General features: G+C 37.6%; 1 protein-coding gene across 1 annotated transcript; it reads right to left on the reverse strand.

Annotated features, from left to right (window-relative positions):
• Window positions 1-2,600: 2,600 nt before the first annotated feature.
• On the reverse strand, window positions 2,601-8,287 carry LOC141300949 (uncharacterized). The gene is made up of 2 exons (XM_073831227.1): window positions 8,051-8,287; window positions 2,601-5,054 (listed from the first exon to the last, which is right to left on the reverse strand). The coding sequence occupies exons 1-2, from the start codon at window positions 8,220-8,222 to the stop codon at window positions 4,384-4,386; spliced, it is 843 nt and encodes a 280-aa protein (XP_073687328.1). The 5' UTR covers window positions 8,223-8,287; the 3' UTR covers window positions 2,601-4,383.
• Between the last annotated feature and the right edge of the window lie 8,268 nt (window positions 8,288-16,555).

Raw genomic sequence — 16,555 nt, forward strand, 5'->3', positions numbered from 1 at the left:
GCTACGTTGACCGGACACAAAGCTTCAGGACCTCAGACCAGCTCTTCGTGTGTCATGGAGGCAGGCAGAAGGGGAATGCCGTCTCCAAGCAGAGGATGCCCCACTGGATAGTTGATGCCATTACCCTGGCCTATCAGGTTCAGGGTGTGCCCTGCCCCCTCAGGCTGAGAGCACACTCAACGAGGAGTGTTGCATCCTCCTGGGCGGTGGCTCGTGGCGCCTCGCTGAATGACATTTGTAGAGCGGCGGGCTGGGCGACCCCTAACACGTTCACAAGGTTCTATAGCCTTCGTGTAGACACAGTCCCCTCCTGCGTTCTCACCTCAAACGGGTAGAGACATAGAGAGGCCTTGGGTCGGCTTGTTATATTGCTCCAGAGTAACCCAAGAGTAGCTCTGTTGAGTTCCTCCGCTGAGCGGACACCCGACGTAGCGGAACGTCAGGCGTCAGGCCCTTATTCGATGAATCCTGCAGAACCGGTAAAGGGCTAGGCTCTACGTAGAGACTTAATTGCATCTCTTACGTTCTCCACATTGCGCCCTAGAGGCTGTGTGTTTCCCCGGTAGGTCCTCTACCACTATACGAGGGTTCAATCACCTCCAATCTTCCATATACCCTGAGTTGAGTCATATGTGTATTGCTCCGAACCTCCGATCGGAAGGACGTGAGCTCCGCATATCCCCAGTGTTCCAGCTTCACTGAGATGGTGGTGCTATGTTATATGGTGACTGGTTCTTCTTGATGCAAGCCCCTGGCCAAAGCCAGTAATAGGACCCAGGAGGCCCGCTCAGGACACTGGAAGGGGCAGCAGCCACGGCGCTTTGTTAGGGATCCCAATTCGTCGGTCTATCGACGAGACGTCGAAGGAACCGACTGAAAGGGAACGTCTCGGTTACGTATTGTAACCCTCGTTCCCTGAAGGAGGGAACGGAGACGTCTCGTCCCGTCGCCGTGGCTCCTGTACCGCCGCTGTGGGCCGGGCCTGTCCCAGCTCCTCAGCGAAATCTTGATGATGCATGCACCTGCTGCGCATTATATGCTCACGCTGTGATCAGCCGCAGCTGGCTGCAATCATGCATGCCAATATTCATTGGCTCGTTTGTACACACATGAAGTGGATTGGTCTCTCTAGGCGAGATCCCAATTCGTCGGTCTATCGACGAGACGTCTCCGTTCCCTCCTTCAGGGAACGAGGGTTACAATACGTAACCGAGACGTTCCCCTTCTATATAAGGTTAAAAACTATTTTTGGAAGTGGAAAAAGAACAATTTACAGTGAATGACCGTAAATTGACAATCCCAGAATTCTCTGTGTTTCATTTTTCTTTATTTGATGTTTTTTTTGTTAAAATAACTTTTTCTTAGTTTTTTCTTGGAAGTTTTGTACATTAGGGTTGTATGTTACATCTAATGTTGTTAAATTAATGTTTTTTTGCATTATTTCAGTTTTATGTGTGTTACCACGATGGTGTTTAGTGTTTGTGTGAATGACACTGTGCACCTTCTATATGTGTTATTATTTAAAATCATCACATATTGTCATCACCACCTGCTTTTGGTGGTTATCAGTGTATTACAAAGGTACAAAATAGATTTCAGTACTTCAAAAGGTTGGTACATTACCATCATATCAGTGTAATTACGGTTTTTACCTGTAAATTTAACTGAAAACTGTAAAACACTGCTACCATATTTTTTACGCTAAAATTCTGGCAACCACAGCTGCCATTTTTGTATGGCTTTTTTTTACAGTGTACCTTTGATACAGATAAACCAGACTGAAGTTGTGAACATTTAGATTTCCTACCTGATAATAAACTGTAATTATCCCCAGAGACCGATCTGTTCATAATGGACATAGACCATTTTCTTCTGCAATTAACCAACTAATAAAACTGCTTTGTGACTAACATTCAGTTGATTATTAGTGGGGCAGACCTAGTCAGGTGAAAGTGACTGTTATCGAGTTTATTTTGTATATGTCAGCATTACATCAAAGCAAGATGGACCACATTTATCTGAACTTTTCACAATTAGTTGTGGCAGCTGTAAAAGAGCATTTTTAAAAGACTTCCACATTATTTATTTTATATGCAAAATATTTACTCAGTTTTAACAGTGGCCATTTACATTGAATAATTAAATGAGACAGAAAAAAAGAAAACTTACTTTTTTGTTTTTAGGAAAGATTTTGATGTGTAGCTATGTCAACTCTTTTAATGGTGTGATTCTAATAAACAATATAGTATGCTTTGAATTAATGTATGTACCTCTCATTGTCTTTTGTTCTTATTCTGCCTTTGCATTTGTATTTGTTATTCTTTTGTTGCATAATAAAAAATAAAGAGTTGCTGTCTAATTGAGTGCTGAAAGTCTGTAGCACATATAATATGTGAGACTCTGTCTAAAACCTGGTAAGGTCTAGTAACTGTGTTCAGTTGGGGTTGGAGCTAAACTCTGCAGGACACCGGCCCTCTATGACCGAGTTTGGGCACCCCTGACCTAAAGGCATGTTTGATATTGAATTTTAAAGTTCACTAATCAAATAAAAAAACGAGTATTCATACTTTTATTTCCAATTTATGTAATACACCCATTTACGTCATGCATTGATTAATTTATACATGAATCTAATTTCCATGTTCCAGCAGGCACACAGTGTCATTAGACATTTGGTATAGTTTTGGTTACAATGTAGTGCAAACAAAATCCATTGTCAGTTATACATTTAATGTCGGTTTTGATGTTTTTAGGTCGTGTTGTAAAGTAAGCAAATTCCAACATCCATTTGACTTCAAATACTGACATTTAGTAACAAATTACTGTCACCAAATTCCAACATTTTCTAAACAGCATAATAATAGAGAACAAAACTGAACAAATTCGTAAAATAATATATCCTACAAGACCCTGAGAAGGTGATGAACATGCAAGTAGAAAATACGACACAGTAGGGGGAGAGTGGGGTAAGATGAGCCATTTTTTACTGCAAAAAAGCACAAGTACATTGAAAGTATCTATAGTAATTTTCGGGATGTTTCCTATCAATCCGAATAATCAAAATGTTTCTATAACAAAGGGTTCTCTGTGTTCCTGTGGCTCAAAACCAACCAAATTTAGAATTTCAGTCTTTGTTTGCATTTCTGAAACAATATGTTGAACACCAAAGTTGAAACCTTCTCAAAAACAGACTAAACAGAGTTTGTAGTGTAAATGTTAACATTTTTGCTTTAAATGTGACCAATATCAGATTTCTAGTGTGAACAGATCATGGTTCTGAACTAGCCCTCGTGTGAACGTATGATACAAACAGGGTTTCCAGGTTATTACACCAAAATCTACCTAACTGCTTCTCAAAACTACTACAAAACTAGCCCAACCGTGTTCAGGGGGTAAATTCCACGTTAGAGTGGTTGGGTCAACCCACAAATTTGGAAAACAACCAGAGGAAACAGTGGAAAAAGTAGCCCAATTCCGCGAAGATATGGTGTATACGGATTTGGCAACGCTTACACAGCACACCGTCATACAGAAGTAAAAATGGAGGATATAAAGTAAATGATTATGTGTTTAATAATAATCTGATCTGCTGCAGAAGACAGCGAAATTATGCACAGGTAATATGAAAAATAAAAGACAAGGATGTGACAAAAGACAGAGTTTTGAAAATGTCATGATATGATCCCTCATGTTTTGCTCGTATATAGAGTTGTAACTGTAATGCTTGTAGTTCTTACGCAACTGATAACATTGAGTAGCATGTAAAATCTTTTAAGTGACTGTTCACTCAGCGGTCACATTGCAAAACATCTGAAGGCTAAAAGTAGGCGATTTAGGAGAAAATCTTAAAAATAATGGGCATGTTAGTCCTAAATTTAGGACTCCTAAATGTTTGCTCTAAGAGTTTTCACAAACCTTTCTGTGGAAAGAAAAAAATATCACAGAAATTAGAATTGTTTCCACTGCAAATACCATTAAAAATATTACAAACCATCAACCTTTAAGCATTAAAATCATTAACAAATGGTTTCCTATTACGTTTTTTGGACATATTCCATTAGGATTTAGTGGTCACCAATAGACAATGACCAGTTATCAGCAGAGATTAACAGGCACTATAACAGTTACCATTAAAACCAATACAATTTCTATTAACCAGTAAAAATTTAGTTAGTTTCCATTTTATTTATTTATTATTTATTTATTTTTTTTCTTTAGTAGCAAGGCTAAAATGACTGTTTCGGCTATATCTGCCTCCAAATTTCCCTTTGATTATTTCCTTGTTTTCATTAACAGTTTGGGTAAGAAGCTGTTCGCATGTCTTACTATCAGCATGAGTTTTCATGTGGACATCAAGGCAATATTTTGATAATTTCAATATTTTCATTGAGAACACATGAAAGTTTTTCCTCCACTGTGAATGTTTGTGTGTTTATTAAGGTTTGATTTATGATTGAAGCTCTTTCCACATAGTTTGCAGGTGTAAGGCTTTTCTCCAGTGTGAATCATCATGTGGGCATTAAGGCATTGTTTATGTGCAAAACTCCTTTCACATTGAGAGCATGCGTAAGGCTTCTCTCCAGTGTGAGATTTCATGTGGTATTGAAGTTTGCATTTTTGACTGAAACTTTTTCCACACTGTTGACAGGTGAAAGGTCTTTCTCCAGAGTGGATTCTCATGTGAACACTAAGGTTTCGTCTTTCAATAAATCTCTTTCCACACTGTTGACAGACAAAGGGTCTCTTTCCAGTGTGAACTCTCATATGGATAGTAAGGGTTCCTTTTTGAATGAAACTCTTTCCACACTGTTGACAGGTGAAAGGTCTTTCTCCAGTATGAACTCTCATGTGGACTTTAAGGTTTTCCTTTCTGTTGTAAGTTTTTCCACATTGCTGGCAGGTAAAAACACTTCTTTTTGCTGTCGTTTGTGCTTTTGTTTTAGTATGTGAGCAACTATATGAATTTTCTCCAGCCATGAAATCATGTTTCTCAAGCTGGAGATCATCTTCCTTTTCGTTGAGTTCTTGACTCTCCTCTTTCAGTGTCATCAGGTCTAATGCAAAAAAGACAAATCCAAATTAACACCATTTTTAATTGCTCAAAGCAAACATTAAACCCAGCAACATTAAGATCTTATACAGACTAAGCTATTAAAGCAGAAGTTAAATGTAATCTCAAAACCTATTCCCATTATTCAAAGTGATAATGATAAAAAGAGCAATTGTATAATCTTATAATAAAACTACTTATTACAACATATATATTACAATATATATATATGTTTATCATGTCTGTGAGGCATGCATTTAGCTTTATTTTTTTAAGCACTCCTGTTCAAGAATGAGACGACAGAAAGCGCATCATTTTTGTTTTCTTTATTTTATAAAAACACTGCAACATTTTTTGGTGTATTACTTTTTCCTTTGTGAGCAAAAATGACGGATAATTTTAAATTGCTTCCACTGAAAAAATGCAAATGATTGAGCTGGTGCCTCGATGACCTGCAAAGCGGCTTTATCTTCCACTCTCCACTCTGTCACTGTGTCAGTCACCGCTCTTTCGAGAATGAACCCAGCACAACTATGCAGACGTAATTCCCAAAACATAAGAAAAACGAAAGTTTCATACAAATTGTGAATGGATTATGGCATGGAAAGTGCAAAGCGCGCTCCCTTTATTATCACTAAAAGCGTCACAAATCTTAGTTCATAGAGATCTCACAACGTTCCGTTATAATCAATAAAGCTTTCTAAACTACACAATGAATCTTTTATTTACATCGCGTCTACACTTAGTCAGGAGATGAACAACGCTGGATTGTTTGCCAGATCTTCAATTGGTTTGCTTTCGTTTGAGGGTATATAGCACCGTCTAAGAACAGTCCAGTAGAACCGGGCCTATATGGCTAACCACTCCAGTTGCAGAGGGGCTGTTGCCCAGGCTTATACTTGTTAACTGTACCATCTTCATTCTTTTTATATTTGAATCCGTCCATAGGCTCACCTTGCTCCATCTCTCCTCTAGCTCCCCAACCACTTTCCTGACAAATAATTCGTCACATTGCGCATGCGTGAAATGCGTTAAAAAATTTGACGTAATTAACAACAACAAAATAATTAACGCCGTTAACGCGTTATTTTTGACAGCCCTAATATATATATATATATATATATATATATATATATATATTTTAAGAGCTGGACATTTTTATGTGGATCAAATGAGTGAGTTCAGCTTTGAGAATGAAAACCAACCTGTTTGTTCCTCAGTATCAATTTTTCTATCATATTTTTATTCTATCGTCTTCTTTTTAGTCCCTGTTATTCAGTCGCAGGATAAGCTCATATTTTGGGCTTAAATATGAAAAGTAATATTTCTCTGTAAAGAAATTTAAAGTAAACATATAATCAATGATTTTCGCCAGTGCAGTGTTTTTCCCCTAAAGTGAAAGCATTTCATATTAAAAGACATGGATTTTTGGTTTTACATACTTCCTAATAAAAAAATTAAGATTTAAATCATTTTAAGAATTACATAACGTATCATATGATGTTCAGTTATAGGTTACTTGTGTGTTAACTAACCCTGCCTACTTAAAATTTGGTATTATCTTATTATTTTATCTAATTATCAGCGAACAGCTATAGAGAAATTAAACAGAATTAAATGTAAAATAAAACAGCATAGTCTTCACTGTAAGAATTAAACTTGATTTGTTTAATATTACAGCTACAAATGCTTTTATCTTTTGTAGTTTAACCGTACAGACGGCAGAGGGAATAGTGTGAGCTGTTGTCGTTTTAGGAGCTGCATGGATCCAATATACTGTTACACACATATTTTCATGCTCAGCTGTTTTTGTTCACTTAAGACATAACTGATGATGGTTTATGTGAAAAATCATTATCAATAATCAAGTGCAGCATTTTGATCACATAATTTGACTGATTTGCACAGTAAGTTTTATGGAGTGAAACCACACCACTGGAAAGGGAATGGGCAGAATGGTGCACACTAATGGTTTTATCTTGATTATTGTATTTTCATAATCGTTGGAAGTTGACATTGTATTTCAATTAATTGCCCAAATTTCTTGCAAGTAAATAACTAAATACTTTCTGCCTCTTGACTTATTGGAACAGAAAATTGGCACAACAGAGACTGCTGCATAATTAAGTGATAAAAATTAATGCTTTTAATTTTAGAAGCAGATATTGGGTTTAATGTTATAGAACTAAAATGTTCGGGCTAATTATTTATTAATAGGTGCGTTCGACTTCATTTTCTTAAAAAAGTTCAGGTGTGTAATCAATCTTTATATCGAATATCTGATATTCAAACAAAACATTATTGATAAAAATGAAGACTAGGCGATATGGTAAATATATATTCTTATTGTATAAGAGTAAAAAAAAAAAACTGGTCAACCAGAGGCCGTTTTTTAATGGATGTTGTGAGAGGCTTCACTACACTGAATAAACTGCTTATAAAAATTGAAAAATGTCCTATAGCTAACTACAAAACCAAGATACAAATAATAAGCGTCATATTTCATTACATTAAAGTAACTCACATACTTGAAATGATCAACACAAAAGCAAAACGATTGTAGCATATAGAATAAATGATAGGGTAATTTTTTTTCTTTTATTTATTTATCTTATGTAGTTTCATTTCTTCTTTTTCTTTATTCCTTTTTTTTTGTGTATGTTTGAAATACAGTCTCATCGTCTATAAGTGTCCGACTTGACGGCCGTCTCTTCACTCCTCCCCCGACTGCAAGCGGCTGCTCTCGCCAGCCGGCGGCAGGCTAGTGTAGTGCATCTCGAACGCACCTATTGCTACAACCTAAAAGCATGATGCCATAATAACAAATGTCCAATGTGAACGCAGGATTTTATTATTTGTCTGGTCATGTGATCTCAACATGTCTGTCCACAAACCGCTTTAATTACGACGCTCTTAAACATTCTCACAAATATCATTCATTTCTGTAGAGCTAGACATTTTAAGGATCAAGTCAGTTCAGCTTTGAGAATAAAAACCAACCTGTTTGTTCCTCAGTTTCTTCTTGTTTGACTCTGAATGTTTCTTCAAACTTTGCGTCTTCACTCTCCTCTTTAATGAAATCCATCTTTGTTTGTTCCTCAATATCGTCATGTTTGACTCTGAATGTCTCTTCAATCTTCATGTCTTCAGTCTCCTCTTTAATAAACACCATCTTTATAATAGTGTGTCACGTGGATCTCAGTTGATTCAGGAGGGTTTTCTCTGTGTGCTTGGACACTTTTGTCCTGTTTAAGATTAGAGTAATTAACAGAAAGTAAATTATTCTCAAAAATAAATGCAAAAAAAAAAAAATCTCTATGTGTTCACTACAGCGGTCAGTGCACTGGTAAGAGACTCAGACTAATAGTTAATGGGAAATGACCAGACTAAAATAGATATTAGGCATTTATTATTATTATTTAGTTCTCTTCCCTCTATCGAAGACATATACACAACACGCTGCATCCGCAAAGCCACCAGCATCGTGGCTGACCGGACACACCCATCACATTCACTCTTCACACTACTGCCATCTGGAAAAAGGTACCGAAGCATTCGGGCACGCACATCCAGATTTTGTAACAGTTTCTATCCACAAGCCATCCGACTCCTTAACACAAGGGGACTGGACTGACACACACACACACACACACACACACACACACACACACACACACACACACACACACACACACACACACACACACACACACAATTTACTCAGACGTACTAAGTAACATCAGGACTGAACTGATTAACACACATGCACAATCATCTCAAAACTGTTCATACATGCCTACCTGTATGCATATATTTGCACATTGCACAACTACTGCAACGTATCACATTGTTTTGTTGTTTCTAGCTCTTGTTGCACATTGCTCGTTTGCACACCTGCAATTGCACATGCACTTTGTCTATTTTTTTGTTGTCAAACTTTTGTTGTGTTGTTGTGCTGTTAATTTATGTTGTTTTGCATGTATGTGGCACCTTGGTCCTGGAGGAACGTTGATCGTTTCACTGTGTACTGAACTGTATATGGTTGGAATGACAATAAAACCTACTTGACTTGACTTGACTTGACTAGTTTTGGCATTCAATTATTTGTACATAACATTTAATAATTACACTTTCATGAAAACATTTGCAGTTTGTAAAAGTTATCATTATACATGTTTGTGTTTGTTAGTTTGTTGTCACTGAATGAGTCGATTCGAATCACTGAATCATTTTACAACTGATTCGGTTCAGATGATTCGGATTCTCATTTTCTCGCACTTTCTTCTTGAACCGACTTGTATTTAAGGACCAAATGAGTCGCTCAATTTCTGTTATTAATATGAGGGTGCACTTTACTCACAAAATAACAAAACATTACAATGTTATATTTAAGATTGACTTGTTTATTTTGTGTAGCTTGTAAAAACGTTTAAACTGACAACAGTTGCACTGATTAAAAAACGTAAAAAGCACAAACCTTTCTTCAGCAGAAACACAACAAATGCAGGGCTAGGGGCGCCGCTTTATGACGTCACATCACCAGACCAAAATAAAAGTCCCGTTTACACACTGATGTGTTTTATCTGCATTTCCACAATTATTAGCATGGTAAATATAGAAACTATTATATTTTAGTTTTTACCAAATTAATGTACATTTACAACACTATACTTTGTGTTTTCTTACCTTGACATTTATACCTAAAACAACTGCTTGTTATTTATTCACTTTTTCCCATTATTTGGAAAGTCACTGAAACACTATCATGGATTTCTTTTCTTTTGCTGACGGATGAGAACACAAAAATGTATTTGCTGCAGTGTACTTTACAAAATCGACAAAAATGATCTTACTTTCTTCTTTTTGTAATATTGAAGCCTGTACTCCAGTAAGTTCTTTTTTGTTATTTAATAATTTGTATATTTTTGTAAACATTTTAGGTTTGGTTAAATGTAACTCTTTGACAGAAAGGACAACATATTTAATAGGTAATTATATAAAAAATGCATTTAAGGCTGAAAATTTGCCTGTCATTATCACAAATTAATCTAACCTGAAAAAAGCATAAATAAGTAATTAAAAGTATAAATATCACCATTTGTAAATATTTGTAAATTAATATTTTATATATATACTTTAATACGTATTTCACCAAGAAAAAATATGACATAACCATTGACATAAGTTTTACCCTGTAGATATCTATGCACTTTTTGGATTGTAGACAAGAAGCGCGTGAACAGGACTTTTATTTTGATCTGGTGTGTGACGTCATAAGGCTGCTTCGCGCTCCTGCATCAGTGTTTCAGCTGAACAAAGGTTTGTAGTCTTAACCCATACCTGTCAAGTTTTGGATTTGAAAATAAGGGAAATTTTCCGGCGCCTGCCACAAGCAGTCCCACCACCCCAACCGAGCTCCAGTATCCCTTACATTTTTAAATCAGGTGACAAGAAAACTAAAATCACCACTTGGCAGCCACTTATAAACTACAATTGGCTTTATGCACAGTTGCGCTACTTCCTGAACTTCAGGCACCTCCCTTGTTTCCTGTCTGCCATTATTGGACAAACTGATTAATCCAGGTGATCAGTTTGTCATGGCAGACAGGAAACAAAGGAGCTGGCTGAAGTTCAGGAAGTAGTGCAGCTGTGCATAAAGCCAATGATAGGCCTACCTTTGTTGACATTGACATGCTGTGAGCATTCATAGGCTAAATGAAAACACAAAAGGGTATATCTGAAGAGCATTTATTTAAAGGCTTATTTGCATATTTTCTGTTCATTTAACATTGGTAGGCAGTTATCGCGAGGCTAGTAACAGAGCGTTTTTTTTTTTTTTAATAATGCAGGTTAAAATTAGTGATGGGAAGTTCGGCTCTTTTGGCTCGGCTCCCTTAAAAGAGCCGGCTCTTACAGCTCCCAAATGGCTCTTTATTTAGTATCACTCTGGGCCTTCTATTTTAGCCCAATTTATCAATTGTGAATGTTTTGTGTATTGGTACACAACTTTTTAATTCCTTATTTTTCATTTTAGAAAATACAGTTACTATTATTTAACATTTTAATAAAACTTTAATTGAACTCAACCACAGCATAACCTAAATAAATGGAAAAGTCTTAACATATATAATAAACATATATAACAAAACACTTTTGTCTTTAGTGCAGGTTGGCATTGAGAAATATGAGATGCCTCAGCTTGGATGGGCTGATGCGATTTCTCCTCTCTGTAATTATTTGTCCTGTTTTTGAGAAGACTCTCTCTGAGGGCACCGGTGTTGCAACAATGCAAAGTCTTCCTACCATTACCTTAACCAGGCGTCTGCACTCAGCTTTGCAGTCTCCAACATCATTGAAATGCAGCCAGATGCTGCTGCTTTTTCGTTTTTCACTCATTTTTTCACTTTCTCCCAATGTACTCGCATTTAATGCCGTCTCCCCCGCTTCTCTCTGTCGCTCTGTGTACCTGGCCTGTACCACTACACTCGCTATCTTTAAAGCATTCCTTCTTTCACATAATGGTACGATCCCGCCCCTACTTACGGTGGAAGATTCGGCTCTCCCCGACGGGAGTCGGTTCTTCTCGTTCGCTACAAAGAATCGGCTCTTAGAGCCGACTCGTTCGCGAACGACACATCACTAGTTAAAATACCTGAGATTTACGGGAAAATACTATTACGGGAGGATGGCGGGAAAGAAGGGTAAAATACGGGACTTTCCTGGCCAAAACGGGATACTTGACAGGTACGTCTTAACCATTTAAAGTGTTTAAATTCATACACGTTCAAGCTAATTCATACACGTTCAAGCTATTTTATATGGTTTACAGGCGATTTAAACTCTATACTTATTTTGTGTAACATTGTAATATCTAATCTAATAATGAACGTTATTTTGTGAGTAAAGCTCATCCACAGATCAGTCTGATTTCTCTCTCTGTTAGTGATTCAGATCAGAAACACGAATAACAAACTCCGAGTCAGTTGAGTCGGTTGATTCACAAAATGATTCACTGTTTCGAATCGCGGCTCGCTGAGAGACCTGCTGCTCAAAACAGTGGAAATACAATGAGAACAAACTCAAACATGAGTAATGTCAACTTTGACAAACAATTGAAAATGTTTTTGTTGTAATGACAACCTTTAAATACAATAGCAATTTTTAAAGTGTGTTATCGATTAAATGTAATATGGGTCATTATACGAAAACGTGCCATTTCCCACTTTGAATGTTTGATTTTCAAAGTACTGTTTTGAAAATCTTTAAGCCCCTTTTTGTATGAAGTAGATCCTTACCTCTCAGGAAAATGTGCCGTGCCATCTCAGGCTATCTTATTTTTTATTTTATTTTAATAAAACCAACGTAAATGTGTGTGTTTGGTCAACCCTGTTACCGACATATTAATTACTTTTTGAAAAGGTTTTAAATACATATCTAGAACAAATCGGATATACTGTGAAAGATAAACCCCCCCTTGTTACATTAAGAGTTTTTGTGAATTGAGAATATTGAAAGTTTAAATTTTTTTTTGTGGATGAATACGTTCATTTCCAAATTACACTCTCCCAGCATCTTCTGTTTTAAGAAAAATGTATGGAAACAAAAATAAAACACCTCAATTCAATTTTGAGTGGATTATTAGCCTCTCTTACTAAACATTTACAATTAGTTGATTACATTTTTATTTTTATTTTTTAAATGATATTAGAATATTATACAAGTAACAGGGTTGACACATCAGTAACAGGGTTGACAACAGTTACCGTATTGGTTATACTGCTTGTTAGAGTTACAGTTATGGGTGTAATGGAGTCTTAATTGGACATTCATAAACCTTTAATTCAACATGACTAATCAGCATATTTTGTAGACAGCTCTACTGAGATATTTTAGCATAAAAATTATGAAAAATGATGATGATTCTGCGCATGTAAATGTAAACCAATTGTTTTATTAAAACATTAACATTACATTGCAATTAAATGACCAATTGAACATGTTTGGCCTTAACCTAATAAGCAAAAACCACTAACGATCACTTGGTAAAGGAAAGGACTCAGTAAAGGGAAAGCTAACTGTTGAACATGTTTGGCCTTAACAGAATAAACAAAAGTCAATGATCACTAATGATCACTTATTGTAACATTCCTGTCTGCCTACCCAACAAGTTCTGACCAGATGTCTTTCCGTATTTCTACGTGCCGTGCTGTCACATTAAGAGGAGTAGGAATCAATCTTAAAATGTCATCAAGTATATACCAGATGCTGTCCTCACGGGCTGGCCAGAAATATCTATTCGGGCCAACACAGTGCATGCACTTCACTTGGGCATATCCTTCATCTTTTGCCACAATGATTCCTGGGTAGATCTCCTTGTCATATGTCAGGACACACCATTTTCCGATAATCTGGTCGTCATTCCAGTTGATCTGAAGTTCTTCTGTCAGGTGCTCCTCTGACTGGATTGGTTGAGGTCTGACTGGTGTGCTTGAGGTAGCTGACAGTGGAGGGAAGGTGAAGTGGTGAGTGTTGAAACATGTGCAGGACAGGTTATTCAGTGTAGCACACAGACAGCTGACGTCTCTGGAGATCAAGTGGCCTTTTCTGTTGGTGACCACTTGGTGTATTCGCATTGTGCCAGGGACCGATGGGATGTTTGCTGGAATGTTACGGTATGCATCCACAATATTCTCGGTTTCCACATAAAAGAGCTTCACTGTTGTGCCAGTGGTCAGTAGAGCTCGGTAGAGTGTGATGGCATCAGGGATGTCACGCCCTTGACTCACAAGCTGATCTGCCAATCTTTTTAACACTCCCCCAACACCATCAGGAGCACCCTTGCCGTGGCTCGCTTCAAAGAAATTCCAGGTGCCACTCTCAAAGCCCCTCTTGCTCAACTCAGTACTGAACAGGAAGTAATTACATTTCTGCCTGTACTGAGTACAAGGGCCATCACTGAAGAAGTGGACCACAGACACAGATGGATGATGGGCTTGTATGTAGTCCAGTACTGGTTCAAGATGTTGCCAGATTGCTGGGGGACCTTTTTGCTTGGATTGAGAGATGGTGCAGAAGCAGAGAGGGCTAGCATTGTCACCAACATATAACACACCTGTGTGCATTGTTGCCTGTTGGTGTGAGGCACCGAAATGTACAGCCTGGATCTCAGCACTGTATTTGCACGAGTAGTTTTCCGAGAAGTCCACATATATAATGCATTCATGTGAGGACAGACTTCTCTTTAGTTCTCTGGAGAATGAGAACTGCTGCTTAATGTTGAACACATGCTTCTTGAACTTATGCAGCAGGCACGTGAAATGCTCAATGAGTTCCTCTAAAGAGCTTTCGATTAGTTTTTTTGCTGTCACTTTGAATGACACAGCCTCATTTTCTTGTGGTATTCTGTTCTTCTCTTTCTCCTACAGTACCCACTGTGTGTATGTTATACGCATTGATGCATTGGTAACAGTATCCAGTGGGAAGCTTTTCAGTTTGCATTTGGGACACTCTCCACACATGCACTCCTTACTGCTGGTGCTGCAAGATACCTCCTCTATTAGCTTCTCAAGGTTTGAGTTGGGAAGCAAATTTAGTTGCTTCAACTTGTCAACCACAAAGCCGAGGTTTTCATGGATTTTGCACATGCAAGTATCTCTGTCTTGAATGGTTGGATGTACAACCCAGAAGGGACGAAGTCTGCAAAAGAGAGTGTAGGACAAAGCTCTGTTTGCATTTTCAGACAGAAACTTTCTGTGAAGGTTTAACAGTGTATCAACAAGAAATCTCTTCTGTTTTTTTACTTTGTTTCGCGTTATTGTCTGTTTTCTCCCAGTGGTTACACGACTGACAACATCCCGGTCTAAGAAGGCTCTGATACTTGATTTTATATGTGTTGGAATGCGGAGCTTTTCTTTACGAGAGAAAGAAAGTGCATTTCCATCTAAAGTCTTCCACCTTCTTCTTGGAAGACCAATGGCACTCTGTCCATATTTCTGCATGCGGTACTTTTTCACAATCTGCCCAGATACCAATTTGGAGATAATCTGCCTCTCTCGTTCATCATATGAAGTTGTATATTTGCTTTTTATGTCCCTCAACAGTGCAGAATGAAATTTGAGGGGTTTTCGAGCTTGCGACTGCACAGCTGCGGTGCTCAATTGATGTTTGACTTTAGAAGAAGGGGATGTTGTTTTATACTTTAGGCGGAAGTATCTTTTTTTGTACTTATTTGTCTTTTGTTTTTCTTTTTCCAGGCTTTGCTTCAATTTCCCCAGGTCATGGTGGAGCCTCTTTCTCTCCTTCTTTGACCTTAAACGCCCCTGATCACGTTGCCTGCAACACAATGAAGCACTGATTAATGAAATACTTGTATTGACAATCAATTTATCATAAATAAATAGGGAGATGCATGCACACACACACACACACACACACACACACACACACACATGTTGGGTTTACATGTTTTATGGGGACATTCCATAGGCGTAACGGTTTTTATACTGTACAAACCGTACTTTCTGTCGCACTACACCTACCCTACACCTAAACCTAGCCCTCACAGGAGATTGTGCACACTTTTACTTCATCAAAAAAAAACTCCTTGTGCATGATTTATAAGCCTGTTTCCTCATGGGGACCTGAGAAATGTCCCCACAAGGTCAAAATCTACTGGTATTCCTATCCTTATTTGGTCCCCACAACGTGATGAATACCAGGTACACAAATACATACACACACACACACACACACACACACACACACACACCTTAAATTGAAATTTACAAAATTGAAACATTGAACAAAAGCCTTAACTTCTATTTACTCTAACTCTAACCTTGAGGACCCTGGTGCTGGCTCTACACCTGGTTCTGGACTTAGAGGTGGCGTCACGCACTGATCTATGATTGCTGCACTTGCTGCTTTGGCTGTTCTGCTTTTCACTTGTGCTGCTCTCCAGTTCCGCCGCTTGGCTCTCCTTTCTCTGTCATTTAGTTCACTAACTGACCGCTTTTTCCCTGTGTCTCTGTCCTTTCTCCATTTTGCCCTCTCTTTTTCTAAATATGCTTCTCGTCTCTCAGGATCAGCATCTCTACGTTGTCTGTATCTGCGCTGTTTCTCAGCTGCAGAAAGAGGCATCCTAACAAAATCAAATCAAATAAAAATACATAAAACACTTTAACAGCAACCTTGTTAATTTATTGACTTCTCATAATAAAAATAATAATGACTTTTGGTTTATAAAGCACATTTATAAAACCCAATGCACTTGTGTGCATCAGTATAGATCAGTAACCTCAACACATTTTAGCCTACCTATCAGTAGAATAAATAAAAAACATGATTTTTAGGGATAAAAACTGTAAAAACCTCGAAAGGCAGATGATGTCACTTCCTGGAAATGATGCAACTTTTGGAAGAGTCCATTATCTTTAAAGAGGTGTTTTCATAAAAAGTAACAGGGTTGACGAGAACCTAGGGACCCGACTAAATTGTGTTTTTTTA

Source organism: Garra rufa, chromosome 24 (genome assembly GCF_049309525.1).
Source record: "Garra rufa chromosome 24, GarRuf1.0, whole genome shotgun sequence".
NCBI classification, from domain to species: Eukaryota; Metazoa; Chordata; class Actinopteri; order Cypriniformes; family Cyprinidae; genus Garra; species Garra rufa.